Source organism: Argiope bruennichi, chromosome 2 (assembly GCF_947563725.1).
Source record: "Argiope bruennichi chromosome 2, qqArgBrue1.1, whole genome shotgun sequence".
NCBI lineage: Eukaryota > Metazoa > Arthropoda > Arachnida > Araneae > Araneidae > Argiope > Argiope bruennichi.
In genome coordinates this window covers 133,521,320-133,547,739 of record NC_079152.1, presented here as the reverse complement: position 1 = coordinate 133,547,739, position 26,420 = coordinate 133,521,320, and the positions used below count along the sequence as shown (strand labels likewise).

Below are 26,420 nucleotides of genomic sequence, written 5' to 3'. Positions count from 1 at the left end.
TTAAAAGTTGAGTGAAACGCAGGTGGTGATTGAGCTGAGAATCTTGTTTTCATGACGGAAGTTGCTTCGAGCATGCTGAGTGCAGGTGCTTTGACGAGCTATAACCGTGCCTTACTCATTTGGATAGTTCTTTCATTACATATAAATGCAAAAAATAAGTGGCTCCTCAGTTTTAGCTTAAAACTATTTAAGTAAAGGAAATGAATGGATAGTATCTTCTTCAATAAATCAAGTTTTTAGTTTTTGATTTCAGAGTAATAGTTCAAGTTTTGTGCCACTGAAACCGTGATCATGTGCCGTCTGCGCAAAAAAGAACAGTACTTGTCGGAAACTCTTATTTCGAGATAATTTTAGTAAAGTTTTAGATAGATACTATGTCTGGAAGTAGTGAATAAAGGCTCGGTGGTTGTTAGCATCTACGTTGAACTTTCTTTTGAAATTAATGTAACACCTCAACTTTTTTTGGTGATTGTTGTTCATCTGTTAGCAACAAGAATTCTTTGTAAATCGATGCATGGATTGAAAACGGAATACCTTCTTATTTATTTTGAAAATTAAAATTCTTCGATTTAGAATAGACAGTCTGGTAAATAATTGAGACCCAACTGGTTAGATCTGCATTTAATAAAATGATTTCATAAAAAAGGGAGGAATTTGGATTTGTGCTATTTTTCTTCTCACCTATTCAATTCCAATTAATCTTATTTTTTTCTTAAAAATTAATTTGATAACAATTAAATTCTCGATCATAATGAATTTTTCATATTTATTTATCAACACACTGTGTCCCAAATAAATATGCGCGCACTTTAAATAATTATTACATAAACAATTAATATAAGCTATCTGAGTTTTATTATTCAAGTTTAATATTGTATTTATTAGTTCCTAAATAAATTAATTAATTAATTTGACTTATAAATTAATTGAAGATGCATGTTTTAATGGAATTCTGAAGGAAGCGTATGTTGAATTACTCTCAGAATTATTGATATATGATGATTGATTCGATGTGGGGATCTCACAATGTTTCCTATCTGTGGAGGCTTTAACCATTAATCTTAATACCATAAAATTAATTTTAGTAAATTAGTTGAAAGTAGTTATTGAAAGAGAAAATGAGACGAAAGGAACTATAAAACCTTTAAAATGTTATTCATTTTTCATGCAGTTGCTAATAGACATTTTTGAGGCATCCTGTAAACCTGCATGTTTTTTACTCTGAACACGAACTTATTTTTTATTTTGGGAGTGTACAAAAAAGACTGTATACACACTTAAACTGATGATGATATCTATGTATTGTTTGCGAAGTTTAATTATCGTTACAATGAATGTAGTATAGTATTTATTCAACAGATATCGGTATTCTCGTGATTACAATATGTAACGTATTAGAGTGGCGCATGGTACAATTTGAGATATACATAATTTAAGATGCAGAAGATGTGCATCTTAACACCAGAAGAAGTTCATAACTTTTTTTCTGGTGTTTAATATGCAATGTGCACTTAAACATGGATTGGCATCTCGAGTGTCGGACACATTCTGAAACCCACGGAGTATAAAGTATATCCAGTGTTGTTATTGCATGCATAATATGAACTATGGCGTAGCAAGAGTAAATTAGCACCCAGGGTATAATATGATTATTTGACATCCAATTACTAATCAGTGCTTTAGAAAAGATTAAATGGCATCTGGAGCATGGTATTATTATTTTTTTTCGCTTCCTTATTATGTTATTGGACGTTAAAAAAGTGGCATAAACGCAATTAATATTTTATCTTCATGACACCCATTTAAAGTGGTGCCTGAAACATCCGTCTTACTGTAGGTCGTTTTTTGCTTATATTCTATTTTTTCTGTTTACTCGCTGTTTGTTTCTGCTGTTTGGCATTCCGCAAGACGTTAGTGTAAACGAGCCGGCTGCTGGTCCTCTGATTTGCCTTTTGATGGCCTATCATTTTCTTTAAAATTTTCTTACCGAACGGAATGCTTCACGGTGACTCATTTTTTCCCATTTAACTTTGGCTTGGGTTAGATCTTATATTGTTACCCCAGATCGCTAAACCTCCCTCCCAGGGTGTTCCTTAGATACGTGAATGAGAAGCTACCTGAATGGTGGTTGGTTCCCGACGCCCTCTTGAGTACAGAGACTTCAGGAGAAGTTGTACTGTGGCCAGTGATGGTCCTTAGTACTAAATTTTAGTTCCTGCTAATGCCATCGTGGCAAACCGGTCATTCCAATTTTTTCTGTGCCTTTGGTTTGGTCGAAATAGTCAGCTATGATTACCCCATGCCTCTACGCAGTTGCGATCTGTATTGCAGAATACTTTTTCACAAAGATTTCGACATGGTTACGTTACTAATACATACTACAAAGTTTTCTTTTGTTAAGTTGTGGATATATATTATTCACGAACTTTGCATATCATCTGCCCTCGCACTACATTAACTTGAATTAACAAAAGCGTTCTGTAATTACCATCATTATTTTTTCACAAACTTTGTGCAACGATGCAGTTATTATTCTAGGATGAATTTTCATCAATTATTGTTCCTAAGCAACCTACAGTATTTCAGAACAAATTTAATATTATTTGAAGTATAAGATTGCTGGGCATAATAATTTCCTTTGGTGTTTTATTAATGATTTGTTTAACTCGGTTTTTTTGCAGCTCGATAGGTTGCGGCTAGTTCGTGAACAGGAAGAGCGGCTGGACCAGCAAGCCCAGAGGTACGAAGAAAGGCTGACCGAACTTCACAGCGTCATTGCAGAGCTCACCAAAAAACTAGAAGCTCAGAGGGCGAATGTGATAAAGTGAGTAGTCACTGCAAATGTATCGACTGCCTACCATAATGATGTCAAATGTACTTTTATTATGCGCAAACAAATACATTTTTTTTCTTACCCGGGATTGTATTCCCTGCATTTTATAATTCATTGACATAATCTGACTTTGTTGCACGGCCGAATTATTAAACAGGCAAAGGAAGTAATTGCCTATCAGCCCCAAGCTGTAATTTGTTTTTTTTTTTTTGTTTTTTTTGTATATTTCTTGAAAATTATTTAATTTTGTATTTTTATTTAAGTAAGCTGTGCAATCAAATTTATTCAAATTAAGTATTGCTTAAATTTATTATTAATTATTACAATTTATTACATTATTCTAGTAATATTCCTAATTAATTAGCATTTTCATGTTTTATGTTACTTTATAATTCTTAAAAAAATGTGTTTTAAAAAGTTTTGTTTATTTCCTTTTTTATAAAATATTTTACATTTCAGTCGTACATTTTATTACATTTATTAAAACCAATTTTTTAGATTGTGATTTGCAATGACTGTTTTGCTGTTTCAGTTTTTAAAATTTGTTGCTTCAAATTAATTAAATAAAATTAAAATCGATAAAAAAATTTTTTGAGAGAGTTTGGAGGAGAAAAATCACCCCGAGATTCGCATTGCCCAAAACTTTCAAGAAGACTTAATCTAGCCTTGCTTCATAATATAATATAGAAACTAGAAAAAGTATTTTGCCTTTGAACAAATAGATGCCAAAGTTCATACTTATAATACAATTTTGATGTCAAGACCCAATGCCTAATTTTATTCGTGTAGTCATCTATGCACAGACAGACATAATTCTTTTAAAAAAAAGTCGTGTGCATTGATAATCAGTTAAAAATATGAACATTAGTTTTTTTAAGCTGCTGTCAACATGTGTGTTCATCGATGGCCAACTGTATTTATGAAGACAGAAACATAATGTAACATTGTAAAAGGAAGTTTCGCGGTGATATTTAAATGTTAGTAGGTCGATAACTTTTTGAGATACATTTCTATTTGATGTTGTTTTAAAGAGCAACTTTGAAACTTTTATGGCAACTTGTAATGCAGCATAGAATATAAAATGTCATCCAAGGAATATGATACATTACACAGAAATGAAAAGTCATTTTAATTGCCAGAATGAATGTCATTGCTTCAAAAGAGTAGGTGCGAGCTTGCTATCTTTCGAACTCACTCCGTCGCCAATGTGATTCATGTAATGCGCTTCATTGAGGGTCATTCATTTAAATACTTCTTTTTTAAAACAATCATTATTTCTTATTATCATTATTATTGTGACTAAAATGTATTTTTTTCACATACCACAATTCATTGCTTTATTACTGATATTTCTTTTCTGTTCTGCCTTCCTTGATGTTGTGCTCACATTTTCTGTTTCAATCTAAAAGCGATTACTTCGATTTGATTTTTTTTTTTCAAGATGTTAGTGTATCAGAATTATTTTACTAAATAGGATTAACATTACTAATGAACTGTATAAAACCGCATCTCCCAATTTTTTTCTCTGCTGTACATTTATTGATTGAAACAACATATACTCCAATTCTTTTCCTCGTCTGAAGGAAATTCCCGACTAGAATTATATATGCATCTTTAAAAATTTACAAATCAGCTACTGGGCCACGATTATTGTATACACTCTATATAGTCCCTCAATTTAATTAATTATTACCCTCAAATTTAAGTTCTGTTGTCAATTGTATGCTAAACAAATTACAACTAACATACATGTATGTTAATGTAGTTAAGTGTAAATGTGCCAAAAGATTATGGGAAAAAAATTATCCAATTCAAATCTGAAGTATTTCAAAGGTTTATTGTTTATTCATTTATTTTTTCAAATAACTAAGCAGTTTATTTTAACAGTTCATAAATGAATTAAAAATGCTAAAAATTGTTTAAAAATATTATTTATCTTTGGCATAACATAGCATTTGTTGATATAATTACTGTTAAAAGTAGTAATATAATTACAATTGTGAAATAAATTCATGTTTTGAAAATTCATAAATGAATTTTAAAATTTTGTCTGGTCTTTGACCAGCTCATTTTGTAAATAAATTATTAACAAATCTAAAATTTATTGATTAAATTGTTATGTATAACTTATCATTATATTTCATCTTCAATATCGTTTAACTTTGCATCTGTTTCTAAATATGCAGAATTGATATTTCATTGCGTGTTTATTAACTCGCCTTCTTCTCTATCTGTTTATCTATTCGGTACAAATTTATTAATCTATTTTAAACTCACTTATCAGGGAGCTAAAATCTTGACACTTTAAACGTAGTTTAGAACTGGATGACAACGCAATATAAACTCGTTTTCTTGCATATCTGTTTGTTTGTGTCTGTTCGGTACAAATTTTGCAGTCGATTAAAAATTTTCATTGTCAAAAGATAGCGCTATGCCAGGTAGTTAGCTCATCGGAAAATAAATTTAAAATCGATTCTAATTTCATACACGACTCAAAAATAGAAAATAGTAATTTAAATTTTTTAAAAAGTTAATATACAACGTTTTTAAAACGGTCTAAAAAGTATAAAATAATTTCTCTCAGCCTATAGGCTTCAGATATCATATAGATTGTCCTAAAAATTTGTGATTGTGAATTTTTAACGTTTTTCACTTTTAATTAAAAAAATTTTTTTAATTATTTTATATTTTTTAAATATGTGTTTTAAGAATGGGACATATTTAAAAAAATTATTTAAATAATTATTTTAAGTGCTCTCTTATTGACTTTCTCATATTTTTGCTCTGTATAACACGTTATGTCTCTACTCACGTAACAGTGCGGAAGAAAACAAATATGTATTTGTGACCTCTTCTCTTTGCTCGACTGAATCTAAAATTTTATATAGATTTACAATTGTGGTAGTAAAATCGTGAGCAGAATTTTATTCGCCTAGCTCATTTGTCTTTCTTTCTTTTCCTCCCCCCCCCCGCTTTAGTCATGGGCATATACTTTTGGAAAAATAAAAACACTCAGACTTCCGTTATCCAGTATTTAGGGAAGAGTTTCTGTCCTGATGTAAATGCTCCATACCAAGTTTTATCCGTCTAGTTTTTTTTTTTTTTTTTTTTTACTTCTTCGATATGAAATATAGAGTTATAGAGAAAGTATGTTGTTGTCATCGAAGTCGTGTAGTCGTCAAAAAATCCAAACTAGAGATTTTGTCGAAACTCCAGTTTCAGAAAGTAGTTTGAAAATTAGTTTTGCATTATGTTTGTCTATCTGTGTCAAAAATAACTCAAAAATCTTTTGAGTTAGACGATCGAAATCTTGTATAGGGTGTGTACATCAATTCTGTCAAATTCTTGGCCATATCCATTGAGTGAAGATGTGTCTGTCCAGCTGTCTGAATATAAATTGACACAATAATTTCAAAACAAAATTAATAGATGGGTAAAATCTGGTGGACAGATTTGACATTTGGAACCTGATTCGTCAAAGGATTGTTTTTCTGTCGGTTTGTACTTTCGCATAACTAAATAACTAAAAAACACAAGGATATACTATATATGGTATGTGACTTTATATCTGCAATTGTAATTCTGTGTCACATTTTTGTTTCAATCGGTTGAGAAAAACGTGTCCAAAACCCAAATTCTGTTTTCAGATACTTATTGCTAAATGCCAGGGATTAATCGCTGAATAAATCGCCATAGATCGCTCGATATTGTCTGTGAAAATACACCAAAGACCCATATTTCCTAACTATTGTTCGCCAGTGCCATGAAAGGCATTCTTATCCTTACGCTAGATCCACAACTTTATGTAGGAGGAGGGGTAATAACACCTTTATTAGAGAGTATGACTGGAAGTTTTGGAAAGACCACTGTCTGTTGTATTCACAGATACAGATAATTCTTCCCCCCCCCTCCTCCATTTTACGCAAAGAGGGATAAAATTAATAGATTCATCAAAATCTTGATCGAAATTTTATGACAATTATTAGTTTTCTCCTATGTACCTTATATACAAGAAAGAGAAAAGAAAAGCTTTTTTTGTGTGTATACCTTAGAAAATATTTTAGTTAAAATATAAAATAAAAATTTCACGTGTTATAAAAACATTGTTTTGGATATTTTCTCCGATGTCTGTAGTTATTGGAAAGCTGCCGTAAAATTTTAGTAATTTTAAAAGATGTTATACGATTTTCCTGAAAATGCTTTTACTCGATATTGCAGTTTGGTTATTACCTAATGAAATCCATCCGTTAATTAATTAATGCTCGTTATTTGGTGGATATCAAACAAAATCAATTCGTTATTTGGTTGTTACCAAATAAAATCAATTCGTTAAGAATGTGTAATTAATTGATTCGTTTTAATTTTCAGGGAGGAAGACGAATGCAGTCAACAATCTGGCGAAGAATCCAGGCAGAGTGAAACACAGAGTCATTGTACGAGTAATGACAATAACATTACAGAATCCTGTAGCGAAAGAGGTAAGCATTTATTTTGAAGTGCTTCCTCTAGATCTATGTGAATACACTTCCTACTCTTGATCCATGTGACGGGCAAAATAATTTCTGATCACTGCCGCCTAAAGATGATCATAACGATATTAACTGCATGGAACAAAAAAAAAAGGACCTAAGCCAACTTAAAGATTAAAATCAGGGCGCTTTTTTCATTAAAATATCACTTACATTTCGTTGTTAAAAATAGCTGTGCCATGCAATCAAATATTCGATAAAATTCTCTTAATAGGAAGTTCCTTCCCCTTCCTCGAACAATTAATTCATCGCTGTTTTTCGATTTTAAAATGTTAATACTTTCCGACGTTGATTTTGGAAGCTATTATCTGATGAAAAAGATTTTCACACAATCTGAAAATTCAGAAAGTTGTTTTTCCTATACCAGTTAGGTTTCTGTGTTAATTTGATATATTATTTTCTGTTTATTGTTATTTTTAATCTTAGCCATGATAACTTCAATATCAGTAAATAAACAACATTTAAAAGTTTTGAGCTTGAAAAGAAAATGGTAGTTACATACGCTTCATTCGTTGAATTTATTTTCTTCAATAATTATTTATAAATTTATTTTCATTTGTTTATTATTACCCATTATATGGGACAATATTTATATTAAATTATTACTGAAATTATTTAATTCTTTGATTATAAACACTCCATCTAGAATCCGTTGATTTTTAATCTTAAAGTACTTTTATGATGGCACATATTCTGATTTATGTATTGCGACATTTTAAGAGTTTAAACCCCTACATTGCGCTGTTAAATTGTGTACAGTAAGATAAGTATGGTGCCTTTTATTCTTTTTAGCTTAATCGGTGTATTGCTCTGTTACCGGTAGAGCGTATGTTACATGCATCGAATATGGCATTATGCTTTTTATGTTGCAATTTTCTCAAAAAATCTGTATTCGCTCAATTTTTTTATGTACTACGAACGAGAAATCTCGCAGTGCACAAATCGTTTTGTTTGACTGAGCATTCATTTTGTGTGTGCTAGATTAGAGAGGACGCTGATGACTTGTCAAAATTTAATAGACATAAGAAAGATGAAATGTGTGTCATAAAATTTTATTTATTGAAGGACTTATGACGGAATCTGAATGCTTAATTTGTCTTTTCAGAACTTTCCAGGTATGGCGGTGAAGAAGATTCTCGGCATGAGATTTCTCGGACGATTCTCCAAGAAGGGGAAGAGGCGAGCAGCGGTCTCGGGGACAACGAAAGTTCTGAAGACCGGCCCCTTCAAGTATGTGTCATGGTTTATGTGCGTTTTTTATTTAATGTTAAAATCATTTCCAGAAATGAGATTTCTTACAGAAGTTCTTTCGATTTTCAGAACGGACGGGATCGCGAAATGGAAGGTTTCAGGGAGAACCGAGCCACTTCATGTCACAGTCTTCAGATCTCGCAACTACAGGAGGAAGTGATTGTACTGAGAGCTGAGAATGCGGCGCTGCAGGAACAGCTCGGAAGACAAGAAAACGAGCTGAATCGCACGAGGGCGGCGCTTTCCAGCTGTCGGGAAGAAAGGGACAGGTTTTCGAGAAGGGTAAGTTGACCTGCATGCTGTATAAATGATGAAGATCTCTTTAACTTATTATGTAATAATTTTAATTTATCCATCTTCATGTTAAATTCTTGAAATTTTGCAGAATCTATTTATTGAGAACGTCCTGCTGCTCATTTTTTTTTTTTTTTTCCCTATGGATCTTTCGTTTGCCTCACGCTCTACTTATTGCAATAGTATAGCAACTTACATTGTGTAAGGCAGCTATTTATATTGAAAATTTCGAGATGTCTAAAACCTGATGGTAAAGTTGTGTTTTTTTTTTGGGGGGGGGGGGGAAATCGAAGAAGTTCGGATTTGAGAAGATGGAATCAAATTGTGGCCCTGGTGTGCTTTAAAACTGTTGTCTTAGGTTAGACGTCCACGCTTTGGTTGGCGTGGGTTTAAAATATGGATCGCTTTCTCATAAATCATTATCGGCATTTGCCTAGGTCATAGTAGTCTGGTAATAAATTCGGAATCGACAGATTCCAAGTTTGAAATCCTGTTCTAACAGAAATTGTATGTACACTAATGCACTTTAAATATGACATGCATCATCTAACATCTTGCAGCTGGTAATAGACCTTATGCTAGGAGAGGAAGGTTCAATCACGTATTCTGATTACGCTGAAGTATGACGAGATTCCATCCCATTTACCGTACCTGTTGCTTCTGTGCGTTTTTTACACTTAACTATGTTGAAATTTTCTTCGGTCACAAATCTGAACCCACCAACAGCCATAATATTCTTCTCGCGTCAGAACCGGAAAGAGAAAAGAATCAATTTTGCAGTTGTTGTTATTAGCGAAATGTCATATTTATGAGTTTTTTTTTTTTTGAATAATAAGAGGTGTTTCTTAAATTCGATTTTGAATTTGGAATACAAAATAAAATTAGCTTTGGCAGAAAAGCCTGGAAGCATCAGATATAAATGAATTTAAAATAAGAATTCAACTATTGGGATTAGCTAAAGTTTTTAAAGAGAAGTCTTTAAGTTTCTTCTCTAAGTTCTACCTAATGTACAATAATTACTCCCAACTCATTCGATTAATTTAATATTTTTTCTTTGTTTTTTTTAAGTGGCTTTGATTTTCAGATTCGAGAAATGCAGTCTAAACTTGCTAGTCTTCAATCCCAAAGTTCTCAAGGTTCCCAGACGGGTAGCTCTCCGACCCGGAGCAAGAGTCCCCACATCAATCCGACAACCGGGGAGAGGACGCCGACGTCCAGAGAAGATGTTCCTATCGCCAAAATGGCAGAAAGAGTGAGACTGAAAAAGGTGGAGAGTGGGGATCGACACATACTTGGCTCCGAGATTTCAAGTCTTGGGGTGAGCTCGTTTTCTGTGCCTTTTCACTGTTGTTATATAGGGCTGCTGTGGCCTGGTGGTAAGGTCTCGGCTTCGGAACCAGAGGATTTCAGATTCGAGAGCCGATTCCACTGAAGAACCGTCGTGTAAACCGTCGGGTCTGGTGCACTTTAAATCCATCGAGGCCGAACGTCCTTCCGCTGGTGTTGTGTGGAAGTTTGGAGAGGGGATGCCAGCTCAGGTGTCGTCTTCGTCATTTGAACGTGGTTTAAAATGACCAGGTCCGTCCCAAAATAGCCCTAGCGTTGCTTTAAAACGGGACGTTAATATAACTAAACTAAACTAATCTAAAACTTGAATGTTAGTTGCTCCAAAGTTTTCAAATCACAAAATATCAAAGTTTCATAAATAATTTTTTCCGTGAATTGGAATTAGGTTTTGTTCCTTTTCAAAATTGGATAGTGTACTTAAAATCGCAATTTACATCGCTTCAGTTAATATTTGTTTTTAATTATTATTTTTCAAAACTCAGAAAGATTTCTTGAGTCGCTTATTAAAAAAAAAAAAAAAAGTTTTATCTTGTCTTTGTATAGCAGTAAAGTTTTTGAATGGATTAAGGGCCTTAAAAAAATTATTCATTTGCAATCGCTGGGAATAAAAATTACAAACATATTCACCTGGGGGGGGTCAATTTTTAGTTGTTTTCTTTGAGATAAACAAAATAACTTATTAGTTACTGATTATCTCAAATTACACAGTTCGAATTAGCCAATTTTCATTGCTTAACTATGCTCGTTTTATCAGTGAGAGTAATTATGAGATTTCAACTAAACCGTTTAATTCAAATTCTAGCTATCAACCACCAAAATGGCAGAGCATCTAGCTCAGAACGTTCACGAAGAGTCCCATGCTCAGGAAATTTTCCAAACCTTGTTCTCAACGGGCTCCCCTGTCCCTGAGAACAAAATTCGGGAATTCGAAGTGGAGATGGAACGCCTGAACAGCCGCATCGAGCACCTGAAGTCCCAGAATGACCTTCTCAGTCTGACTCTGGAGGAGAGCAAAGGGCAGTGTGACAGACTCAGCGTCCTCATCGGAAAGTATGAGTCGAACAATACTGCCCTCCAGTTGGCCCTGTCCTACAGTGATCAGGCAATTGAGACCTTCGAAGTGCTGCTAGCATTGTTGGAGTCGGAGCAAGATCAAATACGTGCCAATTGCAGAGCTGTAGGCCTAGGTTTGTACCTTACTATCATGAAAAAGAATGTGTATTCTTTACCTTTTCAGATTTTCATAGAATTAAATCGGAAATATTATGAAAAAAAAATGTATATTCTTTGCTTTTTTTAGACATTTATAGCATTAAATCGGAAAAAGACTGGTTGGAAATATTTTGTCAAATTTTGAGCCAAAAAATAATTTTGGGATATTCTATAAATTTTTAATTATCTTTCTGGTAGAAAGTTTAAAGATGCAACCTATCTAATGAAGTTCAAACTGAAATTCATTCTAAAAATTCAGGCATAAGAATGGAAAGGAGATTATTGCACTGCCGCAATAAAAGCGTTTTAGCAGCAAATCATTTGGATAGTGAATAAATTAACCAGTGTCTTTTAACTTCGTCTAGTATTAAATAATCTATTTGTATCGAATTTCTTTTAGTTATTTTCTTTATAGAAAAATATTTTTGGATTTTAAAAATAAATAAATAAATTATCGACTAATCTTTTATTCCAGTTTTGTTTAATATATGTACGTACATGAAACATGTATATGCAGGTATGTGTGTGTCACAAATTCAAATTAATTACACCTTTAATGTTAATTCGTTGTTGTTGTTTTTTTCATTATTTATATTCAGACACATTAACAGTTATTTTTACTGCTAGGCCATGTGGGTCATTAGTTTGTCCTAGGCTATTCAAAATCTAATTACTATAGTTTTAATTGTTTAATCTTTGATCTACTGTATAACATGAAAATTATAAGTCTAAAAAAATATGGAATTGGGTATTTCACATTTCAGTATTGGGTATTCACATTTCAGATGCTTAAAGCCTGTTCCTATAGTTTTTTTTTCTGTCATTTTCATTTCTTGTCAAGGCTGTGGCTGTGTTTTTCTTAAAGATGTTCATGGTTTGGTTAATTTAACATATATCGATGTCCTTAAAAATTGTTTTTGACTATTTCAAGCGTAATCCTGTCTTCCAATAAACTGAGTTTTATATTTTGCTTAAATTACATTCCCTTTCAAAACTGTCTGCACATTCAGCATCATTCATTTCAATATATTCTAGTGTTTTCAGATCAAACATCCTCTTATGGATATGGTGTGAATATTTTCGGAGTGGATTGCTAAAAATTTGCATTTCTGCTTCGTGTAGCTTCAAAATATTATTCTAATAAAGCAATTAGCGAATAAAGTTGACTGTTTTTGATACTTAGACTCAGGTCTTGAAATATATATGTATCAAGATATATATGCTTGTATATAAGTATATACAATATGTATATATACGTGTATATAAATGAACAATTTTTCTTTCTCTAAAATAATGTAAAAACTCTTTAACAACTGCAAGTAAATAAACTTTTAGAAGTTATATTTTTAGATATTGTACTAAATCATTGGATTTGACCATACATTTATAATCTCAGTGATAGAATTTCTTTTAATATATGAAACAAAAAATGAATAAAATGCTAGAAAAATTTACTGATACATATACATACATACATGTGTATGTATATGTAAGGGGGCTCATTTTATATAGACGATCAATTTTAAATAATTAAACAAAATTTATAATGAGAAGCACAAAAATTATATTGACCAGGGGGGGGGTCGAGATTTTATTTCCTACTTAGAGAAACAATCAACTACATTGAGTTCATTTCCTTTTGATATGGTTCACATTTATCAATGTAGAATAAAATGTAGTGACTTTATAAAAAGTCTTTGTTTTTTTTTATAGTAATAGAAGTTTAATTCTCTATCTAAATAAATTGTTTTGTAGAAATTGCTCAAGAAAATGTTTTTACATAGATTATAATGATATTGAAATTTGTGTGTAAATAGAAAGTTACTGAATTGCAAAAGATTTGATAGTGTTGAATCTAAAAAGCAATTAAAAACAACCTAATGTTAGATAGTTGATAATACTTTATTTGATGGCTATACAAAATATATAACCAATTTTTTTTTTTTAATTCTCCTCTCGGAATGTAAAGTATTAATTCTGTACTTTTATTTGTTCACAGTCAAATCTGATGATGAAAATCAAGAAAAAATCATGGAACTCTTGAAAGAATCGCAAGAAAACAGAAAACAAGCTGAGAACATGGCAAGGCATTTCCTGCAGAAGCTTGATAGAAGCTACGGTGTTTCCTGTAGAATGGGTGGTTGTCATATTAGCCCGTGGGAAGATCTGTCTTCACACAGTCATACAACAAGGTGAATATGTTTATTGATTTTTATTTTTTTGGAAATCATGTTGTTGTTTGTTGTTTCTAATCCCCGGTGTTTAGCTGCGCTGTTCTACCTCCATGAAACCAAAGATCTCTAAAGAGTCCAAAAACAATAGTGGATCCCTTAAAATCTCAAAAATCATAAAATTTAAACATTTAATGTGATTGGGAGAGGCTTGCTCTGCCTTGCACCAAGGACATTCAGCAAAGATCCTCTGTCCGTGTTGGAAAGTGAGGGATTTTCATTATATCATTTTGACTGTGAGGAAAGTAATGTTATTGTATCGATGATGGAAAATTTATTTAAAACTCTGTGCTATCCATGTTTTCTGCCAGATGTTTGTAACAAGCTATATTCTTTTAATAATACCTTTATTTAATAGGTAATTATTGATTCATCTTAAAGACTTATAATGTGCCAAAGTTATAGTTTTGAAGTGTTAATTCAGGTTTAATTGCAATTAATCTAATTTAAAAGAAAGACTAGAGAGCACTTCAACTTGAACCCCTGCAGATTCCTATCAGTTGAACTTGTTCCCTCTGCTAATTCTAATCAGTATCATTTTTCAAATAAAATATGAATTTGCTGTGAGCTCAGAGATTTCTGTAGATTTGACCTATCAAAATTACCAAAATATCGAAATTTATTATTAATGTATACTCTTATATATAAAACTGTGTTAATTCAAATTTTAGGGTGACAAAAAAAAAGAAAGAAACATTGGGGTAGGAACAATGAGTAAAAATAACAGGACAATATAATAAAAATCTAATTTACTGTCAGTATGATTGCATAACCATAGGAATTAAAACATATATGTTTATAAAAAATATACTTTAAAATTAAAATTCATTTTATTTGAAAAATTACTGATGCTTTGAATTCCATTAAAATATTATTAACAATTTCTTTAAACAATATTCTAATAATATGCAAAAAAAAAAAAAAAAAAAAAAATTATCAGTAATTTTTCAAATAAAATGAATGTAAATTTTAAAGTATATTTTTTATAAACATATATGTTTTTTTAGTACTTCCAGTTCTGTCTCCAGTAGTTGTGATGGAGAATTTACCAAAGTAGATGAACGTAGATTGCGTGATTATATCACACAATTGAAGAATGATAGAGCAGCTGTTCGCACAACTGTGGTGGAATTGGAAAGCGTGTATGTGGATCCAACTAGTAAAGAACCACCAACAATTATTGATGCTCAAAAATTAGATCTGGAGAATGCCGTCCTCATGCAAGAATTAATGGCAATAAAGGTAAATGGGTTTCACTTATTAAGCAAATTAATTTTTTTAAACAGAGTGAAGAATAAATTTTACATATGAAAATTTAATGGGAGAGAATGTACATTATAATTTTGTTACTTGGAGCTGTAACTAGTCTTGGTTTGAAAAATTAAGGGTATTTTAAGATTTTATAGAAATTTTCATTTATCAACTTCCTCAATTTTAAATATATTTTCATTTTTAATTTTCAAAAACTCATTTGTAACTAAAACTTTTGAACTCTAGAAATTTTAATTTATTTTATTGTCATTATTGATTCTTAATTTTTTATCTTATATTGTTATTTTTTTTCCATCATGAATTAATATTTTATTCTCCTTATTTGAATGGTTTTTTGGGTTTTGCCATATATTTGACTCAATAGGGACTAATCTAACTCTGGTGCCATAAAATCAAAGAAACCTGCATATGTGTGGAAATTTGGCAATTCTTTTCTGACTTTATATTTTTTTATAATGGTAAATTCTCATACTAATACTTAGTTATGTTAGTACAAAAAGTTAAGCTATGAAAAAGTGTGTTCATATTTTCCTTGATATTTATACTGTTTTTTTTTTTTTTTTTTTTTTTAATTTTATTTTCTGGAACTACTGTATTTTAGAAAGAATATCTACACTTTTGTAAATGTACCATTTTATATTAAAATATATTGTGCTCCTTTCAGTTATTGTGTGAAATTTTCATATATAAATATGAATAGTATGAGCAAGATGTATCCTGGATTCTAAAAATGTAATATATAAAACAATTTGATAAAATTCACAAGTTTTTGTTAGTATAAAATGCATGAAATAAGTGATTTAATTCCTTCAATATAAAAAATTTTTGAAAATTACTTTAATGATTTAAAAATACCAAACTAATTACAAAATGAAATTAAATAATTTTAATAAAATTAGATTAGTATTTTTTTAGGAATTTCAAATTTTAAAGCCATTAATGTGAAAAGCAACTTTTAATTGAAACCTTAATCGAAATTAATTATTATATTATGAAAAGTGAGATCAATTGAAATTTTTTTCATTGTGCATTACACCACTTTACATATTTGGATACAATATGTAATAATGGACCCAAATAGTAGTTGATTCCAAATCACACATAGCTGCAACTATTTGTGTCAAAATCATTCACACAGTTTAAACTGAACTTCACTTTGGAATAAATATCATACTGATTATATTTCATGAGAATTCTTCTTATATTTCCTAAAAAATAAATCTATGATACAAAAATTTTATTTTTTAGGAAGAGAAGGCAGAATTTAAAGCTCAAGTGTATCTGTTAGAAAAGGAAAAAACTTCTCTGGAACTGCAGTTGAGTAGCAGAGAAGCTCAAGAGCAAGCTTATTTGGTGCAAATAGAGCATTTTAAAAGTGAATTGCAAGAACAAGCAGAACTAATTGAAAAACTTAAAGTAAGTTTTGACTCCTTTTCAATTCACTTTTTAAATATGATTGTTAGCATATTAGAATGAGTTTCCACCAAATTACAAGTTGGATTACAAGTTCATGGTTTGGTCCTTGAAGCCATAATGGTGTTCATACAATATTTTTTTATATTTTTAAAGTCTGTATTGGGGTAATAGGGATTTATTTTTAATGGCTTGTCTTGCCACAGTGGCCTAATTTTAAAATTGGATTAGAAAAAATTCGTCATTTTTCTATCATTGAGAATTTTATTCTAAAAGCCTTATTCATTTTTTATCTGGATTTTAAAATTAAAAGTTATTTTTTTAGGATTTTTTTCCCTCTATTTTTAAATTTTTTATAGCATTATTTCACTTGTGTAAGTATTGCCTCAGATTAAAATGTATCCTAAAATTTTATTAAGAAATAGCTTTATTAAACAAATGTTTATCCTTTTCAAAAATCCTTTGAATGCCCAAAGTAACATGTAACAGTTTAATTGCTATTTCCAGATGCTAATATTATTTTCATTTGGTATGTGTTGGCATACAATTTGTCAAAGACTTATATATTATTACAGGAATGTTATATATGATTTTTTTAATTATATGTGGTAATATTTTTGCTTGATAATGTTATTCGATAATATAAAATTTCCCTGTCATTTAGAATAATATTAATTTTTAATGTTTAGAAAATATCAAATGATTTTACTCATCTTTCTATAAGGTTACCTCCTTAATGGGTATAGATTTTTCTTTCAATTTGTAAATAGTTATTGCACATGTTGTATTAACTATCTTGGTAATAAAAACATCTTGCATTTACTTATTATGTAATTTCTTCCATTTGATATTATATTTTATGGATAATAAATGTTTAATAATCAGCCTAAGTGCTTGTTCACAATCATTCTAGGAATTCATATTCTCAGGTAGCCCAGAATGTTATGCAGTATTCTGATGTTATATTATTCAATATTCAACCATTATATAATACTGCAAGTAATATCTAACAATATTGTATAATATACATGTACTACTGGAGTTTTAGTTTTAAACCTCAGTGTTTTTATTATCAAGATGATAGAACAGATTCATCATAATAAATTATAATGAATCTGTCCTATTTTAATTAATTATTATGAATTATTCATTCAGATTTATAATTTGATAATTTTTTGGCATTTGTAAGTGACCAAATGAAATTTTGTTTCCATTTTCATGAATGAATTTAAATGTTTTTACAAAAGCAGTTCTGTTTCTAATTCAGTTTATTTTCTCAGTCCTCCAATTTAAATCAAAAGAATGTTAGCATCGATGAAAGTGAAACTGCTGAGAAAGTCAACAAATTGAAAACCAGAATCCAGGAACTGGTTCAAACAATAGAAAAAGTCACTAAAAACTCTGAATTGAGTGCTCAGCAATCTGTTGAATTTGTGAATGATCTAAAGCGTACTAATAGGTAAGTCCTGCCCTAAATTATGCATTACTCTTTTTTGCATTGGGCAATACAGAAATTGCATCACAGTCATTCCCTAACATTTTGTGGCTTTTTTTAAGAATATATTGATTTAAATCAATTATGCTTTACTACGGAATAAAAATAGCAATTCATTCTATTACAAAAATAGTAGGGTTTTTTTGTGAGTTTTGCATCTAGAAATCAATTAAAAATGGCCTTTTAGAATTAGCTGGGGAAAAAAGTTGTCATTTATTATTACATATATAGATTTTTTACTCATATTTTGATCCATTTAGCCTTATAATTGTTTCAGTTTTTACAGTTTTAGAATTTTTATAATGCTGCTTAAATGTTGATTGGTTATGTTGCATTTCATTCTTTGCAACTATTTAATAATGAAGTATTTTGCCAATTTTATTGGTGCTATTGGAAAACAGGATATGTTATCTCACTAAGGATATATTTATTAGTGTTACATTTTCTGCTTACTTTTCTTTTCATTTAACTCAAAATCCCTGTTCTTTTTGGAAAAGTGCAATAAAAGATATAAAGTAAATTTAAAAAGCAAACGAATGAATGAATGACATAATATTGTCCCATTTTGGCACTTATTTGATCCATATACGAAGATGTATCAATAAGTAATGTACATAATTTTATACACAATAACAAAAATCGTGTTGCATGGCAGTGTGAAACGGAAATGGAAGTATTACTTGTCCCAGTGCTGGATATGTTTGAAAATCGCAATTTCATAAAATGCCATTGACATATATGAGGTCATTGTCAGAGGTAAACTTCTAACCAACAAGAAACCTCTTCTTGGACCCAAACAAATGAAAATCTGAGTTGCCAATTCCAGAGTGGGTGCTTCCCAACCGAGTCCTTGCAAGTTTGGATGAACAGGTTGACAGTGTTCTAAGAGACATTTATTTTCAAATGGATCCAGGACTGGGAATATAAATACTAAAAAATAATAAATTGACAATATTTTCATTGTCATATAGTTCATTTTCTATTATTGGGTTCTTCACTTATTGATACCTTCCTGTAATTGTTTTTGTTTCACTAAAAAATGTTCATATGATTTTGGCCTTCATAGATAACTTACACCAGTGGCTAATATAAATAATCAAAATGTTTTGAGAGATAACCAGAATACATTCTTACATACCTTTTGATAATAAAAAGAAAAATTTCATTGTATTAATACTTTTAGAGTATTTTAAGTCATATTATTGCAATGATTTTACACTTATAGCATGATTAGAAAGATAATTTGTGTGGACATCGTTTAAAGTTACCACAAAATATAGAGATAAAACTTTTAATTTTGAAGAAACCAAACATAATTAATTAACCCTTGTTTTTGTCAAAAATGTATGTTTTTTGACTACCATGAAAGATTAAGCTCTTTGTGTTTTGAAAGTTCTTGTGATTGATTATTTTTAGTTCTGCATATTTGAATGCATTTTTTAATGAAATAAAATTGAGAAAAAGGAAAAATAATGAAATTATCCAGAAATATGTTTTAATGTAATTTTTTGTTCATTTGCATATTAATCTGTTTATGTTTAATGTTTCAAATGCAGATTTATTTAGAATTACTATAGGAATCTTTTTTTACTTGTTATGTAAAATATCAAGTAATGTATGAGCTGTATTTTTGCATAGTTGTTCTAAAGGATTTGACTTTACTACTATTTCAATTTGTCTGTGAGTATCTGCCTCTTTTTTTAAAAAGAAAATTTTAAAGTGTCTATAGAAATTTTAGCAAGTGTTAATCTGTTGCAAATCTTGAAGGAACTCATGTTCTTTGAACTATTATGCAGATTATCTTGAACTTTCACATATACTAAAACCGAATTGTTATTCTTTAGTGCCTTGGTTATTGCTTTTGAGAAGGCAAAGAAAAAACAACAGACCAAAGTTAAAAAACTGGAAATGCAAATGAGTTCACTGACAGAAAGACATAATGCTCAGGTATGAATCTTTTGTTTATCATTATTTTAACTATAATAATAAAATCACACAGGGTTTTTTTTTTTCCATCTTTAAAGCTTATATATTATTGCATAACAATGAAAGTATTTTATGAGTATTAATTCAAAGATTATAAAAAACTGTCTGTGCAAATATATTATAATCACACTGCAGCAGCAATTTCATCATATAGGCAGGTAATATGATTTATTTCTGTAAAAGAATTTAAGTTTTGAAACTATATCACTTATTTGCAAAGAGGACACATTCATTGATTAAATCATTTGGGGGAAAATGATGAAATAACTTCAACAAATAAGATATTTACAATTTGAGGATACTCATCAAACAACTATAGAAAACACCAAAACTCTTTCACTGCACACGTCACAGTGATGAATCAGTAGATGAAAAGACAGCCCTTTCTCACTTTGAACATATCGTCTTTCCCCTAATCTTTGTATGTTGTGTGTCCAAGAAATGTCCTCCAGTACTTCACAAAATTTGCCTCCTCTTCCTCAATTGTTTTTCTTTGCTGTGCTTTTTTTTTCCATTGATTGTTTTTAAGTTCCAGTTTTGCTTCAAATTCATCCCCAAAAATACTTCTGGTGTATTGAACGTCCATTTTCTTTCGTTAGAAATAATTTTAGAAAAAGATAACTAAAGGATTTTAAATGTTATTCAAATAACAATTTTTATAAGGGAAAATCCGTCATTGCCATTAAAGTTAAAAAATTAACTCTGAAATATTTTGCTATAATAAAATATTATCTTTGTCAAGCAAATGGTGCTAATCTGAAACTTTATTTATTTATTTATTATTTATTAATACTTTAGCTAAAATATATTTTATGTTTGTTTGTTTTAGGTTAAAGATATATGTTCTTAGAATAAAAGCTAATATACATTATTTGGTATTCATTTTTGGATAAATGTAATCAAACTAATAGTGTGAAGTATGTCAGAGATGATTAATTTTTTGACAGGAATATCACTATACCTTTCTCTTATTTTCTGTTTATAAAACTTATATCTTGTGCTATTACTTTAATATCTTTGAAGTAATGAAAACCTCAAAATTTTAGGTTACCTTTGGGCAAAAGATTTTTTTATTGTTATTATGTTCTCTTGATTAATATTATTTGCAACATTGTTCATTTCTGAGATGGCAAGCCACCATTGGAAATCGTAGAATCAGAATGTATTGATTCAGTTCCTCCAAATATCCATACCTTATGCAAATCTGTTGCAGTTTAAATTTGAAATCATGAGCTAGATTTCTTACACTGATATTGAGGTAGGAATTTAGTAAATAAATTTGTGAATAAAATACCATTCTTTTTGTCTGATCTAAAGGTATATGTCTCTCATTGTTCTCAAGTTGAGGCATTAACTTGCAAAACATTTAAATAAAACTTAGCTTTATATTAGTTGGAAAGGGAAACTTATTTATTCTTGTTAAAGTTTTTGTTGCTGATTTTAAGCACTTTCAATATAATATACAACAAAACTTTGTGCAGGTGAGAATGCTGAAACAGCGGATAGCTATGTTGGAAAACGAAACTGGTCATCGTCTGCTCCAAACTTCATCCAGTTCTGACCTTCCCATATGATGAAGAACTGAAGACCGGACTCTAGTGGAACAAAATACGCTCATGTACATATACCATCCTAACAGTGGCATCCATTTTTAAGATTGTTTCTCTTTGATTTCACAGATTCTCCACTCTTCTCTTCCCGAATTTAACTATAGAGGCAGTTACAAAATGTCAAAGCTAGATTATTTCGAACCTGTTTATCGAATCTTGTGCAAGTTTTATCATCTCCAAATAAGGCTGCCATTTAAAATTGGATTGCCTCAAGTGCTGTTTGGAAGTCGTAGCCAGTTGCTGTTTCTTGATACATGATGTGGCATTGTAATTTGTTATTTAACTACCAGCTTGAAACTATTAAAAAAGAGTTGACAAACACTATATAGTTTACCTAAATATCCAAGAACCCAGAGGGCATTAGATTATCAGTAAAAAATAATAATCAGTCTACAAATGAATTCATTCAATCATTCATTTTTGAAGGGCATTTATTACTACATAACTGTGTTTGGCAACTGATTAGTTCCTCTGAAATATTTATTGCATTAAATTCCGTATACATAACTTGATGTTCTTGATTTTTCTCAAAAACAAATTATTCTTGACATTAAAACCATGTTATATTGATTGTTTTATTCCTGTCTGGTTATGTTATACATAAAATTTCAAAATGGAGTCAGATCCCATAACATCATAATGCCAGTAAAATGTATTTATTTAATTAATCTATATTCTAACTCTGCATTTTCTTTCTTGCTAATGTAGCTCCATTTTCTTATTTCTCATGTAAACCATAAAATAATAAGCAAAATCTTCCTTTCTTACTTTTAACTACTGAAAAAAATTGTGTGATTAAATACTTAATCAAAAAATGAAAACAGTTTGCTGCAAGGAAAATTGTTGAAAATTATGTAAAAAAAATATCTTTAAAAATATTTTCAATTTTTTTTTAAATGCATGGCATTTAAAATGATACTATTAAAAGGACATTTTTTTTAATTTTAAAGTAGTATTAAAAAATTCTTTATTGTGAAAAAATTCTAAAATCTTGTTTAGTTTTTAATTAATTAACATTTATAATGCAAATTGAAAAAAAAAATCACTTTAAAAGACATTTTTCCACTCTCTAAGGTATATGGTTCCAAATTCCATTGTATTCCAGCACTTTGTCATGTAGAACACCAATGCATATATTCTTTTTATTATTAGCAGTTATTAATTCCTTTAATAAGCATCTGGTTCACTATGTTAGTGATATAATAATTTATAAAAGCAAAATAGATTTAAAATTAAGTTGTTGAAAATATCCATTATTTATTAATCACTTGAAATTAATTCTAGCTCCAATGATGTACTTGTCACAAGCAGGCAGACTAGACAATTGAATATTAGATGTTTGTCATGAATATCAGTCTTCAAAACTCTTCTATTCTAATGGGTCAATTTACTTGGCATCACAATCATATGATTAACATCTTTGTTATTACCATCTAATGATGCACTGTCTTGCTCTAAACTGTATTTTTTCATTCCTAATTCCTACCTGTTTTTGTTTAATTTCTACAAAAAGTGCAGTGGAATCTGTGTTGCATGATATGCAGTTGGGTAACAATAATAATTTGAGATACAATCTAAAGAATCTGAGATATAAAATTTGTTTTCTAATAATCTTGGGCAGATGTGCCTTTAAAAAGTTACAATACACTCACTTTTTAAAAACCTCTTTTGGCATCTATGCCTATACACTCTATTAGATATATCATATGATAACATAAATTGAGTCTATTATGGAGTGTCGTTTTTTTGTATGTGAGAGGATTTTTTTTTTCATTGAATTTTTATATTTGAATATGATGGGCCACTCTGGCTAATTTTCTAACTTTTTTTTTTTCTTTAGAAAGGTGAATAAAAGTTATGTTTTTATTAAAGACAATATAGCAGCAATTTAAATAGCAACAAAAAATGTGACTCCTTAACTATTATTTTTTGTTTTATGTGAGAAAATGTTTTTTTTTTAATTTGTTTATTTTCTTCCTCTACTTCTTTAGAGAAAGCATTTCTAGCATTTTCCCAACTGGTGTTCTGGGATGAATAGGTAAACACCATGAATGCAGTGTAGATTTTTGTGCGAGATATTGTACTGCAGAGAAGATCCTATTTAAAATTTGATTGTGACCTTGCTGTTCATGAGAAATGTTTGAGGATACTTTTTCTTATCTGAAAACATAATAGAAGCCTAATCATGAATAGCTCTGAAATTTCCTTTTTACCGTGATATGTACAGTAATTCCCTAATTGTAACTATGTTCTGTAAATGCTAATCCTGTATATTTGTGGGTTTACTTTTTCACCATGCTTCTAGAAATGTGTTTTCTTAACTGCTTTGTACAGTTGTGATTGAATGTGCAAATTTCTAACTATTCTGACAACTTATCTATGTTCAATTGAAATAGATTCCTTATTTTAATACTTAATTTTACATTTCAGGAGTCATTATATAGGTTTTTATATCATTTAGGATATAAAGAGCTCCATTTCATTCTTTTATATTATTATTCATTTATTTATCTTTAACGTACCTTTTTTCAACTGTTAAATGTTTAGGGAAATACCACTTTCATAGATTCAGAAGCTTACAAAAGCAATATAAATGAATTTGATATTTTTAGAATTATGTTTGGTACATTTTAAGAACTCCGTTTATGCAAGATTTCTTCTCAAATCTTAAAAATTGTAATGAATTTTTATTTTACTGCATTCTATAAAATTTGTTTCTTTGAGAAGATCAACAAATCAAAAACATTAAATGTTAGAAAAATGTAGGAATTTCTGTTTTCTAGTTTCTTATTTTGTTGCACTTCATTTTAATTTTATTCTTTATACTCCATTGTATGCATTCTATGTATTATGTACTTGAAAAATATATATGGAAAATCCTGCTGAATTATCTGTTTGTTAATTAATAATTGTTTATTAGATCTTCTAGTAAATATGATTTATGTTCAATTTGACTAAAAACAAAAAATATAGTGGAAAACTTTTCTTTCTGTTTCCATTGGATCGTTTTCCAGCTTGGGTTTTTTTAACATTTTAAGACTACTTTCATTTGAGCAATTCGTGTAAATTGGGAGAAAACATATTTCAGCATGGGAAGAAATTACATTTTATGAAAGGCCACTTTAAGTGAAAGAAAAAAAATCAATTTTTGTTTAATTCTATTGCATAAAAAATAATATCTACAATTAGTATTTTTAAAAAATTCTTATTTTATTTTTCTATAATATCAGTTAGATATATTATATCAGTAATAGTTTTCATGTCTTAATTCTTTTTATTGAGTCTTATGATATGTAAACACTTTTTTTCCTTGTAGCTTAAAACAAACCTAATTTCTTTAAACAAAATATTTGAATAAAATTTTTATTATGGATCCGATCGTATTTATGAAGTTTCCTCTTTCTATTTCTGAGTGATACTTGATGTATGTACAAGTTTTATTGAACTGAAACTTCTCTGGGACTATTTTTCATAATTTTAAGCAATAAGCATTTTATTATATAGAGCGTATGCAATCTTTATGTATGATCAAATGATCGTTTTTGTATGTAATGTTATGTATTATGTAAAATCCAGAAGAATTAAATTGGTACCTTGAAGCTTGCTTTACGTGCCAAATGATAGTAATGTCTTGATATGAGAACACCCATGTACTCAATTTTTATTCAGATTATAATTATTTTTATAGTGTTGTGAGACATAACTGATGTTTTGAGACATTTTGATAAAACCAAGGCAATAAAATGCATGAATGTGACAAATTATACATTCTGTCATTAACAGTTACCAGTTTATAAAGTAAAATTGTCCTCTTAGTTGTTTTTACACAAATATATGATCTTTCTTCTTTGTGTAATCATGCATTTTAAAATCAAGTTTCAATTTCATAATTTAATATATTATTTTAAAGAAATTATTTTAAATTATTGTTATTAAATTGAAGATAACTGGAGTCTGAAAATTTTAATAATAAAGGTAATTTTAGAGAAGAAGCATTCAGCCTTAAGTTGCTGTTTGCAAAATCTGCGCATTAATTTTAAGAAAGGTAAAAGCTTCTTGAAACACTACTATAGGTATAGAAGAGCTGTGTCGGAAAATAAAAGCATTCACCATTGTTTTGTTTCGTTTTTCTCAATGAAATGGCAATAAAAATATATATTTATATTTAAATCAAATATATAAAGATCATGCAATAATGTAGATTATAATATATTTTTAAAAAGTTTGTTTAGTGTATTAAATGTTTACATAAAGCCACTCAATTTGATCCATTTTTAGTATGGTATATATATATATATATATATATATATATATATATATATATATATATATATATATATATATATATATATATATATATATATATATATATATATACTCAAAAATATCTCTATTTGTTCCTATTGTGTGTGCATTGTTAATCTTTTGTGAAAAAATTCTACTTAAGAAGAGTCAAATGTTTTATAATTCAGAAAGTCTTCCACTGATCTGTTGAGTTCTTTTTCTTTCTTAAATAATTGACCTTTAATGGTTTTCTCTGTATAGTGTGTTATTTAACATATTTAATGTGTTTTATTTTGGTATTATAGAAGCAAATGTATCTATTGAAATTTCGAAATTGGAAGAAAATCATTCTAATTTTCTGTAATATTGTATGATTTCTTCCAATTTCTCTTTAATTCAGAAAGTGTTCATACAGCCACTGGCACTGCCCAAACAAAGAGGCGAGAGTCATAACATGCAAAATAACTGAACACATTTTTTAAAAAAAGTTTTGTTTATTTGTTAGGTCATTGACTACCTCTTCTCTCCAAAAAAATATTCCAATGCATTTTCTCCTCTTTTAATATGGTTTCTGTAGATATCATTTCATAATCTAAGTTTTCATTTCATAATGAAATCATGTCTTTTATTTCAAATTCCAATTAATACATCTGTGTGCACTAT

At 29.5% G+C, this 26,420-nt stretch overlaps 1 protein-coding gene across 3 annotated transcripts in view; it reads left to right on the top strand.

Annotated features, from left to right (window-relative positions):
- Window positions 1-25,735, top strand: part of LOC129989167 (colorectal mutant cancer protein-like) — a 113,334-nt gene extending 87,599 nt beyond the window's left edge. For all 3 annotated transcript variants that reach the window (XM_056097536.1, XM_056097552.1, XM_056097545.1), the window contains 12 exons: window positions 2,682-2,824; window positions 7,202-7,311; window positions 8,468-8,592; window positions 8,683-8,895; window positions 9,992-10,225; window positions 11,057-11,441; window positions 13,466-13,658; window positions 14,705-14,939; window positions 16,218-16,385; window positions 17,663-17,841; window positions 19,722-19,824; window positions 21,345-25,735. In XM_056097536.1, the coding sequence (XP_055953511.1) occupies window positions 2,682-2,824; window positions 7,202-7,311; window positions 8,468-8,592; window positions 8,683-8,895; window positions 9,992-10,225; window positions 11,057-11,441; window positions 13,466-13,658; window positions 14,705-14,939; window positions 16,218-16,385; window positions 17,663-17,841; window positions 19,722-19,824; window positions 21,345-21,437 (2,181 nt within the window). In that variant the 3' untranslated portion in view covers window positions 21,438-25,735. The remainder of the gene's footprint in view (window positions 1-2,681; window positions 2,825-7,201; window positions 7,312-8,467; window positions 8,593-8,682; window positions 8,896-9,991; window positions 10,226-11,056; window positions 11,442-13,465; window positions 13,659-14,704; window positions 14,940-16,217; window positions 16,386-17,662; window positions 17,842-19,721; window positions 19,825-21,344) is intronic.
- Window positions 25,736-26,420: the final 685 nt, after the last annotated feature.